Raw genomic sequence first — 16522 nt, 5'->3', positions numbered from 1 at the left:
ACTTATAAGTGTTGGATTAACTATTTGAGTGGAATCAATGTACAGTCAATTTAGCCAAATGATATGCCTGAGTGTGTGTTCAAAGTGATCAGTAGCTTTGAGAGAAATAAATGCATAGTCACAGAATCCCCAGGATGTGATTGTAGTGGGGGGCCTGACACCTATTTCACAAACAAAAAATAGGATGTAGGTAAAGTGGCACAAAGTCAGTGATGGACACTTTTCAAATTGGCCCTCTTTCTAAACATAACTGTATTTTTAAGCATATAAGATACAGTTAAACGATGAAAGCTACTTTCCTCTCCCGGAATGCCTGCTGACTTCTACTTGTTACTATGTAATAGTCATTGTGTTGCAAAGTTTCTATTCTTAATAGTGCTAGGATCCTGAGAGTTTTTCTTACCAGCTGAGAGAGAGTTAATTCTCAACAAATATCAAAGTTCTCTGCTGGGGCCAAGAGAAATGCAAGTCCTAGAATCTTTTTGTCTCACTCCTCTTTCCAGAGCTCCAGGGAGCTTTCTTGGTTCTTTGATTTTAACTATCATCATGCCAAAGGCTCTCTGGGAAGCAGGCTCTGCTTGGACACCCAGGGCTTTTGGCCAAGTCTTCCTTTGTGTGTTGGAACAAATTCTAAGTGATGAGGAGGGAGGAAAGTGTACTACAAAGACTGAAAATAGGGTATATGTGCATTGAACCTATTTAAGGATTTTTACACAAAGCCTAAAAAGCTAAAACCTGTTCTCTTTCTCTTTCTCTTAAAGGTTAAACATCAGCAATGAGGGCACAAAAGAACCAATTGAAGGTGAGCTGGCAAAGGCTTACAATATTGCACCATATTTTCACTTCATAGACTGAAGGAGAGTTACAGCCTGAGAGCTGGACTACTGATTTTACTAACAGCACATTCAAGTTCCATGGTGAACTGAATATACCCATATATATTTTGTCAAAACAAAAAAACTGTGGAATTTCTTTTCTGAATTATAGCTTTCCTGCTGCAACCCAAGGATGTTAACTTACCCATGGGGGAGGGGTGTGGGGAGGAGTCCATGTATAGGTAAACCTCTTTAATATAATTGTAAGACATAATTTGTGAATGTTCCACAGAGTTAATGGTCTGAACTTTACCCTCAGCTAACATCTCTGTTTTCATATATAAGGTTATTTAATAATTTAACACATTGACTGCCATGTGAGTTGTATTTAACTCAGGCTAGTTTTGAGCCCGGGGCATCGTGAAGCAAAACCCTGAAGTTGGTTCGTGAAAACCTTACTTGTTGATGTTCTTATCGTTACGATTAATATTGACAATCTAATTCTAAAAACGTGGATTGTGTTGCATATAACTCAGGCACAGAAAACAATAAAAAATATCAGAAAGTATTGCTTTGTTTTAATAAAACATGTGACCCCAGAGAAATTTTTTTTTTCTAGTGTGGCTGTCAATGTGTTAAACAATATGTGGGAGGGTGTTCATGACAACTGAGGTAAAAACTCTACTCCAATAATGTGGGAGCACCAATTTTCTTTCAGGAAAATTTCTCAAAATATTTTTCGATAATGAGTTCTTAGTCCAGCTTGAATCATTTGTGCCAAGATAAATTAAATATATTTTTTCTTTAAATTATTACATAGAATTTCACTAATTTTATGACATTCTCCCTTTACTTTGTCACCTATTATATTACTTGAGGTATGTAGGTTTTAAAAAAGTCAAAAGCACTTTTTGATTTGTTAAAATATATTAGTATCCTAAATGGTACCTATTTGTAATACTGGGACTGTGTCAACACTCTGATTTATAACTAGCTACCTCTCAAAATTTAATTAAAACATTTCAGAGGATATGATTAAGAAATTTTTAGATCATGTCCTTTACAGAAACTGAGGCGACCCATACATTTTTACTATTATTAAATCACCATTGAAGATTTTAGGTTTTTATGTAATTTCAATAAAAGTAAAATTAAAACTTGTCTTTATTTAATTTCTGTTTCCATAATAAAATTTTATTTAAAAAATCATGCCAATTAAACATATTCTCAATGTCTTCATCATTGGCGTCAACATAAGTCCACACACTTTCTTGGCTTTGCCAACTACAGCCTATTTTTATAACATTATTTGAAAGAAATCCTAAATACATTTTTTCTTTATTGCCAAAATTTCATTAATGGACTGGAATAAGTCAAATAGCATTAAATCACAGTTTGATTATTTGTTTCCCACACATTTGACAAAGGTTTCTGAAGCTATATTTTATGAATTAAAAATTAAGAATGAAATAATATTTTTTCCTCTAAAAGATATTTAGTTGATTCTTCGAAAGGGTTTTCTCATTTCATTTACCAAAGCCTTTCAATAATACCGAATTTAAATTAATAATAGTCTTTATTTGCCCATGAAACTAATCACCTGAAGTCCAACAGAATGTTCTAGAAAGGCACTGGTTATTTTTATTTATATGGGAATATAATAGATGCTACAGGTAATCTGGAATTTTATTTAACTTGTTTTCAAGTAAATATAATCACCTAAATTGTACCAGACATCCATTTCTCCACTCAAGGTCCTCACTTCCACAATTGTTTGTCCCAGAAAATCATCTGACTCCTTTTTGAAATGTTGCTTGACTCTGGATTTAATGTCATCATCTTCATCCCACACTCTGACTTTGATTCGATCTGTGGAGTTATGACACTCACTGAAAATAAATGTGGATAAGTTAACAACCATTGATAACTGCTCTAAGTGGCATCTGATGTTTGTAACTTATTTTAAATCTATTTAATCCAGAAAGGCATAGTACATTACATAATAAATGAGATTTCTCACTGCCCCATTCCATCCATGGGATGTTGGCAGGCACACCATGCAGATACATTGAAGAAAAGTTTTATTAGTTAAATAATGTTAATAAGAGAAAATCCAACCCCAGTTCCCCATCCTATTTCATTTAACATAACTACATATAATCAAACATGAGTGAGAAATCCCTACATGGGGTATTTTCACTGATGTTTATTAGCAAAATGTGGTGGAAATGGTGGGAAGGGGGGAAGAATTAATCCATGATACTGTGTCTGTAGCAGCTAACAAAGCCCAGTATTAACCAGGGAGAGTGGTCAGAATGATAAAAGCACAACTCTTTCCCATCCTCTCAGAATTCCAAAGATTACTATATGAATATACACCTGAAATGACTGTAGCAATGATATTTAAATGATAAAATATTTGGCATTTGCCCAAAATTTATATTAAAAATGGCCCAGATTTTAATTTCTTTGCTACCAAAAAGAAGAAAAAAAAATGTTTAGGTAGAAACAAAAAGTCAACTACCAGTTTATTTGCTTCATTTTTATATTACAAAAAGATTGAAAGAAATTTTAAAGTAGCAGAAACACAGCTATCATTGTCTTAAACATTCAAAAGCAGAAGGATGCCCCTTCTTGTCACCTTTTGATAAAATAAATCACCAGAGTTCACGTAAGCCCTAGGAGACAGAGATCTAATATATATTTTTTTTACCTGCAAATAGCAGGTAAAGTAAATAGCAAGCTCTAGATAATAAAGATTGGTAGAATCTATTTAGATCTACCAATAAAGATTTTAGAATCTATTCTTTAACAAGATAAAATATCCTGTCTCATTTTGAAAAAGAATTTTTGAGGCTCTAGTTTTTGTTATAAAGATAAGATTTTTTTAACTGGTTAAATATATACATAAATAGTAATGCATATAAAATAGTAATAACATATAGGTATACATATATACACACACATATACAGATGTCTTTCTACAGAATTCATAAATATAAACGTACATGTGCCTATCTACACATATATATTATATAGCAAGAGGAGGGAAAGATGATACTGTCTTTCAAAATTTCTATTTAATATCAAAAATATGATATTAATTGATGAATGACAGATACAAATAATGATGTGCTTCCTATAAATATACTTAGTATTTTGCTTACGAGAGTTTGAGTCTCTATGGATTTCTCATTGACTCTATTTCTTTCATTTTTTTAATTAAATGAATTAGTTTTAGAATTTTAGATTTATAGAAAAGTTACATCAGTAGTTTAAAGAGTACCTGTATGCCCTGACCCAGAATTCCCTATTATTAACATCTTGCATTTACAATACATTTACAGTATTTGTCAAAACAAACATTGATTCTACCTTTTTTTTTTTCACATAAAGAATGGCTGGCTCTTTCATTCCCAAGAGCTATTTTTGAGGAATATTAAAAACAAAGTTGGCCATTATGTTTCAGGTTTAAACTGTCAGAAACCTAAATTTTTACCTCCACAGAGTAAAGAGAGCAATGGGGCTGCTGTTTGAAATACAGGAACTTACACAAGGGATTTGGAATGGGCATAAACCCAGAGATTGAGTTGAAGATGCTCTGGTGGAGAACAATCACATATGGATGCACAGCCTCTCTGAGCATTCTGCTTCCATGTTGGCTACAGTCCTCCTCATGGTCCTCATCTTCTCAATACCGAAGCTAGATATCACCCATTCCTAGATTCCTTTGCAGCTATGGTCTGCCCATTTGCCCTGCATTCAGGCAAGATGTGAACTCAAAATCAAGCAAAGTGATACAATGGCCATATTCTGGGAAATTACACTTTTGGCAACAGTGGCAGTGGGTGCTTTAGCACTTTAATATAGGGTTTCTAGTATTTAGTCCTGGGGGGTAGGGGGAAAAAGTATTGATTGGTGTTTTCTTCAAGGAAATCCTACCATATAATTTGGTATTGTTCCCACACATGGCTTCTGTTGCAGACCTTTTTTGACTTTTCTAACGATTCTTGAGCAACATAATAATCTATGAAATAATCTTTCTGTGCATAAACTAATCAAAGTGGACTATGTTGTTTGCAATTAAGAATACTGACTGGTGTAATAATTTTTAAAGCATGAAGGGACCTGCAAGTAACATAACCTAAACATGTAGCACTGACTCTGTGAAGGAGATGGTGGGACAAACAATGAAGATTCAACCGCCTTGGGCCAGAAAGCCAATGCATTTTGATGCGCCATAGCAAAACAGCTGGTCAAACTGTTGCCCACTATACTTAGAAACCCTGACCACATGCCAACTGAGCCATGTTTATTAGTAGGAATGGTAGGAATAACATTCAGAATGTTGGCGTGTGCTTATTAAATCTTATCACTTTCAAAAATATGCTAAAGCTTAATATGCTCAAACTAGATCCTAGATCTAAACAGTCTGTAAGCAGAGATGCAAGAAAGCACAGTTGTGCCAAAAGAGGTTCACTTGCTGGTGTCCTGCACTATAAATTGACTGAAACAATCATAATTTGGAACCCTGCAGGGTAGAGAAAAGCCGGTACCCACACAATCACAGGCTTCTAAGCACAACTACAAAAAAAGAACTAAAATTATTGCCCCAGGGCTTTTCCAGCACCATCTTTTAATACTTCTCTGAGTGACAATAAGGGAAACTTAGTGGCAAAAATCTGATTAAAGGTGTTCCATTCTCACCCTGGCATATTATTTTGTGGGGACTGCAATTGCAACGATTAGGTTAAGAGAGAGGAATTGATCAGAACAGAGGAGTCAAGAGCTAAGGAGTTAAAACTTCCAGGCTTATGAGGTTTCTCGCTCATAAAATTGTCTTAAAGCCCATCTCCTGGAAGCCTGGTAAATTTTCCAGGAAACCGTATTGCCAATGTGCCTTTAGGTTTGGCGGGCTACAACTGTAGTTATTAAAGTAATTCCCAGGTCCCTGAACACACAGCAATAGAAAGTAGACTCCAAGTACAGTACCCACCCCCCCCACACACACTTAGGAGGAGCACCTTCCTGGATTTCTTGGGCAGGGCCCAATTTATGGGTATTATAGATAATGGAATGCCTTTTAAACTATTTTTACAGGCCTTTTTAATTTACTTTCACTTTCCATAGTACCCACTTTGAGTGTAGGCACTGACAAAATGGGCAAAGAAGGTCTATCCAGCTGTATATCTAAGGAATTGGAGAAATTGTACAAAAGAAAATCATCCAGAAAGAAGTGACATGGCACACCAGACTGGCTAACCCAGTAACTACTTCTGCTGCCAGGACCAGGCAGATCTGAGTATACCTGTCCAGCAGGACTTTATATTTGCTATGTACCAATAATAGGTGTTTCATTTTCCCTCTTACTAAATGAGAAATTTAAAATTTCTATTGTCCTATCTTCTTTCTCCACAACAATACATTTGGGCATGTTGGAGGAAGATGATTTGTCTTTTATTTCTGTTCCAGGATCAACAAAGAACCAGACCTAGAGCTGATGGACAGATTACCCAAAGATCCTGGATTTCAAGCTAAAGGCAGAAACTGGACATAATTTTGAGATTACCTACCTCAAAAGAGAGAGGATGAATTCATTTCATTTAAAGTAAATATAGGGGTAGAAAAGTTGTATACAAATGTTGAGAAGTCAAAGAGGTGGATGGTGGCAAATACTGTAAGTCTGCTCATATGACAATCTTTCAAGCCACTTCCCCCCTTCCTTTTCCTAGTTTTACACAATTCCCCAAACTGCCCTGAACTGGAGATGGACGTTTGATAAAGTTCTGCCAATGAGATATAAGCAGTAGTCTTCTGCTGCTGTCTCTTCTATTTTTCTCCTTTTACTACCTTGGAACATGGATACAGAACAGCCTTTTCTAAAGACGTTAAAATAGGAAGACAGAATAAGCTTTGTTCTTTTATAAAATATTGAGTTACCATACTAGCTCCCAAATGCCTGTACCTGAAATTCTTGTTGAATGAAATAAATGAATATCTTTTCTTGACTAAGCCACAACCGCGGCTTAATGTGAAACTGAATACAATTCTAATTGAATCCAGTGGGAAAAGAATAAAAAATCTTAGTGAGTTGATTTTGTTTGATCATATCTGAAATGATTTAAAATAAATTGAATTTATGAACTGTTATTATTTCTTATACTTGCTGTGTTCTATGGCATTCCTTAACTATTTAAAATGTGTTTCACAAACCTTGACTTTTATGAAAATATAAAGGTTTGCATTTAAGATGGGAAATGATAGGCTTTTGTAGTAACAGAATTTGACAGCAAGAGAAATGTCTCCATACTAGAGAAAAAGTCCTTCATGTATAATAGAGAATGCACAGTCTCATTAAATCTTACTCTACCAGAAAATTTCCAACCTGATTAATTTGCTAACCAAGACTCATGGTTTAGTTTACCAGTTTCTGAATTTGGCTTTTTTTATCAATAGAAAAATATTAATAAGATCTTTAACTGCATAAACTCATGATAAATAAATACTGCTAGAGACGAGATTTAGTTTGTAGTTTTCCTTTAATTAAAAATAATTCTTTTTAAAGAGTGATTCATATTTCTAATTTTAAATTTTTTCATTGCTCATGAGAAAGCTGGTTTTGTCTCCATGGAAATAAAGTATTTTATTCCATCCCAAATTAAAGGACAACAATTTTTTCTTTCTGGACTCAGGATTATTTCGTGTCTGTGTGTGTGTGTGTGTGTGTGTGTGTGTGTGTGTGTGTGTGTTTTGATTTTTTGTTTTTAATTTGCAGGTGCTATATCTCTGTAGAACCAATCACTATTTGGCCAATTTTCTTGGGCAGCCATCTAAATGGCTAATTTCTTTAAAATTATTTATTCCAACTTTGCAAATGGTCTCACTATAGGTATTTTTAATTTAGAGTTTCCTAGATATGGCCCCAATACATATCTCCTATAATTAAAGCAAAAAATTTTTTTCTCCTTACTCAACTTATCAGAGTTTAACCTATTATGTGATGGATTGCTCTACCTAGAGAGATGCCCATGGACTGCATAAAGCCAATAAAGCTTGATTGCCTGATTTCTGCTGGGAAAACGTTCCTGCTCAAGTAGTCATCTCCTAATGTAACATCGTTACTGAAGTAGTATATTAGCAAAGAATTTCAAAACTGAAACATGAACTTATAATCAAGCTAGATCTGATGAAACAACCAAAATATTAGTATATCTCCCCTGCAACTATATCAGACAAAAACATCAACAGTGGTGACACCATTAAAAATCATGTTCTATAAGAATATTTAAAATTTCTAGTTGTGTATTTAAATTGTATCAAATAAGATTCTGTAGTATTTTAAATCATATTATGTGAGGTTTTTTAAAAGATATATTGCTAAAAGAACATTGGAGAATGATACCAACTGGATATCAGACTGAGGCGGGCGGTGGGGGGAGGGGATGGGTGTATGCCTACATGATGAGTGCGTTGCACACCGTCTGGGGAATGGCCATGTTTGAAGGTGCTGACTCGGGGAGGTGGGGGGGGGGGAGGGGATGGAGGTATGACTACATGGTGAGTGCCAGGCGCACTGTCTGGGGAATGGACACGCTTCAGGCTCTGACTCAGGGGGATGGGCGGGACATGGGCAATATATATAACCTGAGCTTTTGTACCTCTATAATAAGCTGAAATAAAAAAAAAAGATACTGCTAAAAGAAATATTAAATATGCATGAATAAACACATACAAAATATATATCCATTGAAATAAGCTGTAAGAATATATATCAAAATATAAGTACTAAAATTAGTGAAAAATTTCATTTTATTCATTATATTTTTCTGTTCTAATAAAAATGACATTTTAAATACCTTCTAGTAATTGTAAATAATTTCATTTCAACTTAGGCTGGAAGGCAGGGCACTGTTTGAGAAAATCATCAGCCGGAACCTTCTGCAAGAGCCATCCTGAGGCAAAGCAGCAGCCACCTTTCAAACAGTAATTAAATTCTCCTGTTACAGCTTAATTCCTTAAACTCTGACCCACCAAATGGAAATACTATGAGACACTCAACTTTCACATTTCCTTTTAGTGATTTATCATGAATTATGCAACCCACTTCCATCTCAATACTGGTGTCTTACTCGTTATTGAATCAAGATCCCTAACCCTGTTAACTTTAATTCCATTACAGTAGATGGACAAGTTCTAAGTTCAAACTCCAGTGACAGTGCAGAGAAACTTTTTAAACAGGAAGAATTTAATTATGGGAAATACAATTTAAAAGAATACAGAAGTCCCCAACACTTCACTTTTGTTGTTCTCTCAAGGTTTTTCTTTGTAGTGTTGGGGCATTATAAATCTATTTCGTGTCAGAAACATAGAAGATAATAAGTATGAGAACAAGAAAGGAATTATATTATTGGCATGACTTTTGAAAAAGAAAAGGGGCAGAAGCAGAGTTCGTCCACTGGCATTTGAGGGTTGACTGAAGGAAGTATGCGTGCGTTAACAGATCATGGAACCAAAAGGCAGAGTATTACCTTATAAGGTACATGAATTTCCCTGCACTACCTTCTAGCCCCCACAATTAGATTATAAATATTTCCAAGTCTTGTATTATATTTTTATATTTAATGCTTTCTCCACAGTTAATGTTGCAGAATAAACTTGTTTAAACAGTTGTTTTGAGAATTATTAAATATAAAAATAGTAATAATAAAACTGATATTGGATAATATCAAATAATTAAGCTATTAAAATATTTAACAATTTTATAATGTAAAAATATAAATTAGATACATTAGTTATTAATACTATTAAAATAAAGGTAAAAAACTTGTGTAAAAAAATACCTCAGTGTCCATTTGCCATGAAAAGAGATCCCTTGAGAGAGATCAGAGGATGATCAAATTGTTCTCTCAAGAACATGGAAGAAATGAGTGTGTGTGTGTGTGTGTGTGTGTGTGTGTGCTCATGGTGAAGGTGTTTTCTACTCACCATTTCTTTGGTTTCCCATGTTTTCCCAGCTCAGAGCTCAGACCATGTATTCATGTTTTTCTTAGTAAGGATGTCTTCTCCCTACTCCCCTACTGCCTACCTGGTAAACACTCAACTGTCTTTCAAGACCCAGGTAAAATGTCATCTCTGCATAATGTTCCCTGGAAGGTTTTTTTGGTTTTGGTTTTGTTTTTTAAATTTTCTGAACTTTAGTACCTGCAGCAAGTAGGTATTCAAAATTGTCTATTGAAAAAAAATTAGAGAAATATCACAAGTGGTAATAATAATCATACTCTTCCTTTTTGTTCCTCATTAAGTATTATAAGTATGAATGTTCAAATTAGTGGCATAATTACTGTACTTGCATTTGGACCATTTGTTTGAAGTTGGAAACAAGGTCCACTTTGGATATATGTTTGACATTTATTTGACATTTTGATAAAGGCATCATCTTCTCGAATCTTAATTTTATTTATGTGGTGATGTGTGTTCTTTTCAACTTACCTGTCCATAGAATAAAGAGCCATACATCAATGATCTCTAAAGTCCTTGGTTGTAATGAGGAGCAAAAGATAATATAACTGTAAAGGGCCTGGAACAGTGTATGTTGCTGATGTTTTTGTGGTTGCCGTATTCTAGTTCTGATATCCAACATCTGTGATTTATAGTATAAGTTATACCTTTTTGCATTTTACTTCCAAGGTCAATGTGTTCTACACACAATGGAATAATAAGACCAGTTTGGAAAAAGACCTGTCTTGTTGAAATTCCATTTGAGCTACTTACTAGCAATATGACCTTGGGCAAGTTACTCAATTGCATTGAGCCTCCACACCCAATCTGTAAAATTAGAATATCAATAATTACCTTTTTAAAAGAATTAAAAATGATACATATATGTAAAACACTTAGAACTGTGTTAGGTATTTATAGGTTTTTAACTGCAGCTAACTAATTGTAGCTAATTACATCATTCAAATGCATACATATGTTCTGTCTTTAACAGCAAAGGACAAGTTAACATAGATACATTAAAAAAAAGTCCTGACCAGACTTTATCTGAACACCAAACTTGAATCAGGAGAGGCAATCATAAAGGTAAACACTATTAACTATTAATAACATCCCTATCCCAAACATCAGCAACTCAACAGCACAGCGCAGGGTTATTAAAAGAAAAAAAAAGGAACCTTTTGTACTGATCACCAAGGAATTGCCAAAGAAAAGAAATGTTAGGAAATCCTACATTCCAATTAAATTTTCCACTTAAATCTAAGCTTCAACCAATTATCTGGAATAGTGGTGCAACTGTGCTTAAGAATTCATAAATGGTAATGTTGGTTATACTTCAGTCCTCTCTGGACTCTTTTGCTAGATGTTATAGAAAATACAAAGAGATGGAATTAAAAAAAAAAACTAAGTTACTGCACAGATGCTACAAAACACTTGATAACACCTGTGATATTTTGCCACTGGTACCCATACACAATAGTGACACTTTGTCATTAAAAAGCAAACTCAAGTGCCATAAAAACTAAAGTTGAATACATATAATTATGAACAGCTAAATGAAAAATTTACCAAACACCTCTTTGTATGTATTCAAAACTTCTAAAAGTTTTTCTAATAAAAATAAAACAACTGAATTTGATTGAATAGAAAAATCGCTTAAGTTTTTTTTTAAGTATAAAAAATACTATGCTATAGATGATAAAAAGGAAAGACTGATGATTCAGGTAGAAATCATTTTTACGAAAGCTATTATTTTAGGTTGACCCACATGAAATTGTCATTTTTGTAGGTCCAAAGAGTAAAATACCAATAATTTCATGTGACCCGACCATGTAATAACCAGTTCTATAAGCTTAAGTCTTGTCTGTCCTAATTGGCAATCCAGTTTATACTTGGTGAATACAAGAAATTCTATTAGATTTAAAAAACGAGTGCATTCAGGGAACCTAGTCTGATTCTTAACCAGATACTGAAGAGATTAGTGGAGGTGAAGGCAAGTAAAGGACAACATCAAATAGCTTAGTACCACCGTGGAGGAAGCCCTGGAGGTCGTCAAGGTTTACTCAATTTGATTCATTTGAGAATGGCATTGACCCTAGAAGGGATCTCTCAGACACTGGTGAAATGCTTTTCCAGACACTCAGCCACCTCTCAGGGGACTTCCCAGTCCCTCTCCCATCAGATGGGGGATTAATTTTGTCTACTCAAAGAAATATAAAGCTTTTAAGCTCATCTGAGAATATTATAGAATATTATCCTGACATTTAACCTTTTTGCTATTAAGGAGTTTCTGGAGTTCTAGAAATGTAAGATCCATACTTATAAGGGTAATTTATAAAGAAAAAAAGATATGATTTCAAATAAGTATGAAAAGACAGTAGGGTGACAACATTACAAAAAGGCACAGCAAAAGCTAGGCAAAACAGTCTGAGATCTGAGGTCAGGATCAGGTGGCCAACGATGGTAAGAAAAATCAGGTTGGTAGAAAGCACTGACAAAAGAATTATTCTTGAATTATATGCCTACATTGATCTCCCCTCCAAAAATAAAAAGTCTTCTAAGGGGACTGGTTCTTATCATGCACTGGCAACTATAATGCTTGTACTTAAAGGACTTTTAAAGTTGCCCCCAATCTCTAAAATCTCCTGGATAGCATGAGTTCATAAATGCATCAGCAACTTAATTTTCCCCAAATGTACCATTTTTCCCACATCACTCCCATAGTACAAAATAGTTTGGGTTCAAACCACTTAGTTTCATTTCAATCCTTATGGCCGAATATACAATTGAAAAATGAAACTGAGTTAGTTGTTTCAATTCCTCCTTAGAACAAAGTAGGGTATAAATAATAGCTTAAAATTAAATATTTAATAAAGCATGCCTTAAACCATTTTAAATATGGCCCTTGTACTAGCCATGTTAAAAAGATAAAGTTAGTGTCTCCTTTTTGGTGAAATTTTCCCAGCACATATACTCATCTGTAAATAGTAGAATTTCAAAAAATAATATACCTGTGATGTAAGAGTCTTAGAGATCATCCTGAGATGAAAAGACATGCCAAATGTTTCCCCAGAGTTAGTGGTAGTTTTCCATCTTGTACTTGCTTAACCTTACCCTTAGTATTGTGAGGACAGAGTGAAAAGGCATGACGTGTATCTAACCATAGTAAAAGCTCAGGAGGTTACTTCCTACTGCTTATTTCAGTGCTTTAACTAAGTCAAATAAGTTTTATCTCTTTTATTGCTCCACCAAGTCCAATTCTAGTTAAAAACTGCTTCAAAGCTTATTGGGTAGAGACATCACTGAAATACAATAACAAACATATCATGAAGACAGAAGGCATTAAGATTTCACCATTCAGGAAAACATTCTGTAGATGCTAATGAAAATGCCAATGTCTGAGTTCACCAAAATAATGTTCAGATAGTGTTTACAGAGAAGGAATACATGCCTTTGGAATAATTTAGAAGAAAATGTCATTGAAAAAAGTTAGAAGGGAGAAATAAAGGTGAAGCAATAATGCAAATAAATGAAAAAAAAAAAAAACCAAAAGCTTATATAAGGCACTTTCGTTGGTAAGAAATCCACTTTATAAATCATATCAAAACAATCATTAAGTAGATTTTTAGAGTTACTTTGTACCCAACATAATTTTGGAAGGTCTCCATCCTCAAGAAGCTCAAAATTTAGGTGATAAAATAACACTAACACATATAAAAGACATAAAAATTGTTAGGGACTATATAAAAAATGGTCTAAAATGTTGAAAGACTAATGTGAGAAGTGGTAAATGCAAGTAGATGTGCCTAAGGTAGCACACTTTTAATTTAAAGCAATTTTTATATGGAAATCAATGAGTAAGGTATGAAAAATGTACAACATTATGTCCCAACTTGCTCCTCCGGGAACCTCCAGTGAGATGAAGTACTTAGACTAAGAAGGCAGAAACTGAGGTTCTGGCACTACCACCTATAATTTCATAAATGTCTGAGACTCATTTTTCTCAGCTAGAAATGTGAGGATACAAATGCCTATGACACTGTCTTTCTTCTAAGAATTTAGATATGTAGGAGAACATTGTAAACTATAAAGTGTCAGAGCACAAAGGATGGTGGTGGTGGGAGTCATTGATGTGGCGGTCATTCATCATCATCATCATACTAGCAGCAGCAATTTTATATCATCTTGAATTTGTGGAGTATGGATAATTACTGGAATACTGACTCTGCTAACATGGTGAATGAAATTCATTTTTTGTAAGAGGTTTTCTTCTTTAGCAGTTTATTGTGATATAATTGACATGCAATTAAATGCACATATTCGAAATGCACAATTTGTTAGGTCCTGGCATACGGATTCACCCACAGAACCATCACCGTGATGAATATAAGTAACACATCTATCTCTGCCAAAAGCTTCTTACGGCTTCTTTGAAATCAGTTTCTCTTATCTTTTCTGTTCATCTCTCCCCAGGTAACCACTGACATGATTTCTTATTGGTTTCAATTTCGCATTTACTCCAATTTTATATAAAGGCAATTGTATTGTAAATACTCTTTCTGTCTGAATTCTGTCACTCAGAATAGTTTTGAAATTTATCCATGATGTCATGTATATCAGTAGTTCATTCCTTTTTACTACTAAGTAATATTCTAGACTCTGGATATACCATAACTTACATTCTACTCACCTATTGATGAGTTGTTTTCAGTTTTTAGCTATTAAAAGAAGCAGCTATGAATGTTTGTGTCCAAGTCTTTGTGTGTACACATACTTTCTTTTCAAGAAACTAATAAACTGCTTTCCCAAGTGGTTGTACCGTATCACATTCCTTCTACATCCTTGCCAATACTTAGCAACAATAGCATAAAGGTCTAAAGGAGAAAACTGGAAGTGTACTGTTTCTTAAACTCCATGTAATATAATATTACTGATAGGTTAACTATGATAAAGAGATATACAGTAAACTCTAAAGCAACCACTAAAATAACAATTAATGAAATATAAATAACCTGACAAAGTAGATCGAATGCAATTATAAAAAATATTCAATTGGTCAAAAAAAGGGCACAAAAAGAATAGTAAAAGGCAAAGAACATACCTACGCATGAAGTGGTTTTCATGTGGTTTTAATATGCATTTCCTAATGATTAATGTCATTGAGCATATTTTTATGTGTCATTTGCTAACTGTTCTGTGTGCACTTTGAAAATAATGTGTAGTTTGTTGTTATTGAATGAAGCATTCTAAGTAGCATACCTACAAGGTATATACCTATTTGTGTCTTTATAAAATTATTTCTTATACGTGGGATATGGTTGGGTCTTGCTCTTTTATTCAATCTGAAAATCTGTGCCTCTTAATCGGGGCATTTAGATGTTTTATATTTAATGTGATCATCAGTATATTTAACTTTTAGTCTACCATCTTGCTATTTGTTTTCTACTTTCCCCATCCAGTGTTTACCCCCTTTATTGGATTTATTATTTTTATATTGAATTTTGTCTATTTTGTCAGCTTATTAGTCGTAAGTTTTGTTTTCTAATTTTAGTAGTTGCTTTAGCATTTATGGCATACGTCTTTAAATTGTCATAGTCAATCTACACATAATATTTAGCCCTTCCTGTATAATTTAAGAAACTTCCAATATTGTACTTCCAGTTCTGTCCTCCAGACCTTTATGTGATCATTACCACACATTTTAACAATTACATATGATATAAACTCAAAAATAAACTTTTATTTTTGTTTAAACAATAATTTTTAGAAGAAATCTAAATAATAACATAATAGTCTTTTATACTTGCCAATGCAGTAACTATTTCCAGGGTTCTTCATTTATTTTCATGCCTTTATATAGATCCATATCTTCAGATGGTATCACTTTTCTTCTTCTTAAAGGACTTCTTTTAACATTTATTTTAGTGCAGAAATCCTTTCATCTTTTTTATGTCTAAAAGGGCCTTTATTTTGTGTGCGGTTTTTTGAAAACTATTTTGTTGCCTTTGTTTGTGAAGGACATTTTCTCTGGGTATAGAATTATAGTTTGAGAGTTATTTCTTTCAATAATTTAAAGATGTTCCTCCACTGCAATATTGCTTACATCATTCCTTACAAGAAGTCTGCTGTCATTATTATTATTTTTTTCCTCTCTGTATATAATGTCATATTACAATGTCAAATTACATTGTAATCTGGCTGCTTTCAAGATTTTCTCCTCACCAGCTCCAAGCAATTTTCTCTTCATTGGTTTTCATTATGATGTGCCTTGGTGTAATTTTTTTCCATGTTTATTGTGCTTGGGATTCATTAAGCTTCTTGGGTCTGTAAGTTTCTAAGTTTGATCATATTTGGGGAAAAATGGCCATTATTTTCTCCTATAATGTTTCTGTACTGTTCTCTCTCCTCTCCTGTAGGGAATCCAATTAGAAATTTATTAGGTTGCTTAAAGTGGTCTTACTTTACATTTAAATTTTTTTTTCTCTGTGCTTCTTTTAACATTTTTCTATTATTGCACTTTTAAATTCAATAATCTTTTCTTCTATAGTACCTAATCTTCTGTCATTCCTATTCAGCATACTTTTCATTTTATACATTGTAATTTTCATCTCCAGAAGTTTCCATTGGAGCTTTTTGTACTAACTCTTCCATGGCTCCCCTTGGGTGATTGTTTTGAAACTGGTTCCAGTGAAGGAATGAAAGTGTGGAAA

The 16522-nt window shown here is 33.8% G+C and overlaps 1 protein-coding gene across 2 annotated transcripts in view; it reads right to left on the bottom strand.

Moving 5' to 3' along the window:
* The window catches only part of UNC13C (unc-13 homolog C), a 533240-nt gene that overhangs the window by 271473 nt on the left and 245245 nt on the right, over window positions 1–16522 (bottom strand). For both annotated transcript variants that reach the window (XM_045555386.1, XM_045555388.1), the window contains one exon: window positions 2535–2704. In XM_045555386.1, the coding sequence (XP_045411342.1) occupies window positions 2535–2704 (170 nt within the window). The remainder of the gene's footprint in view (window positions 1–2534; window positions 2705–16522) is intronic.

The sequence above is a fragment of the Lemur catta genome, chromosome 1, assembly GCF_020740605.2.
Source record: "Lemur catta isolate mLemCat1 chromosome 1, mLemCat1.pri, whole genome shotgun sequence".
Lineage (NCBI taxonomy): Eukaryota > Metazoa > Chordata > Mammalia > Primates > Lemuridae > Lemur > Lemur catta.
The sequence above is the reverse complement of the archived record's forward strand: the minus strand, read 5'-3'. Positions and strand labels throughout refer to the sequence as shown.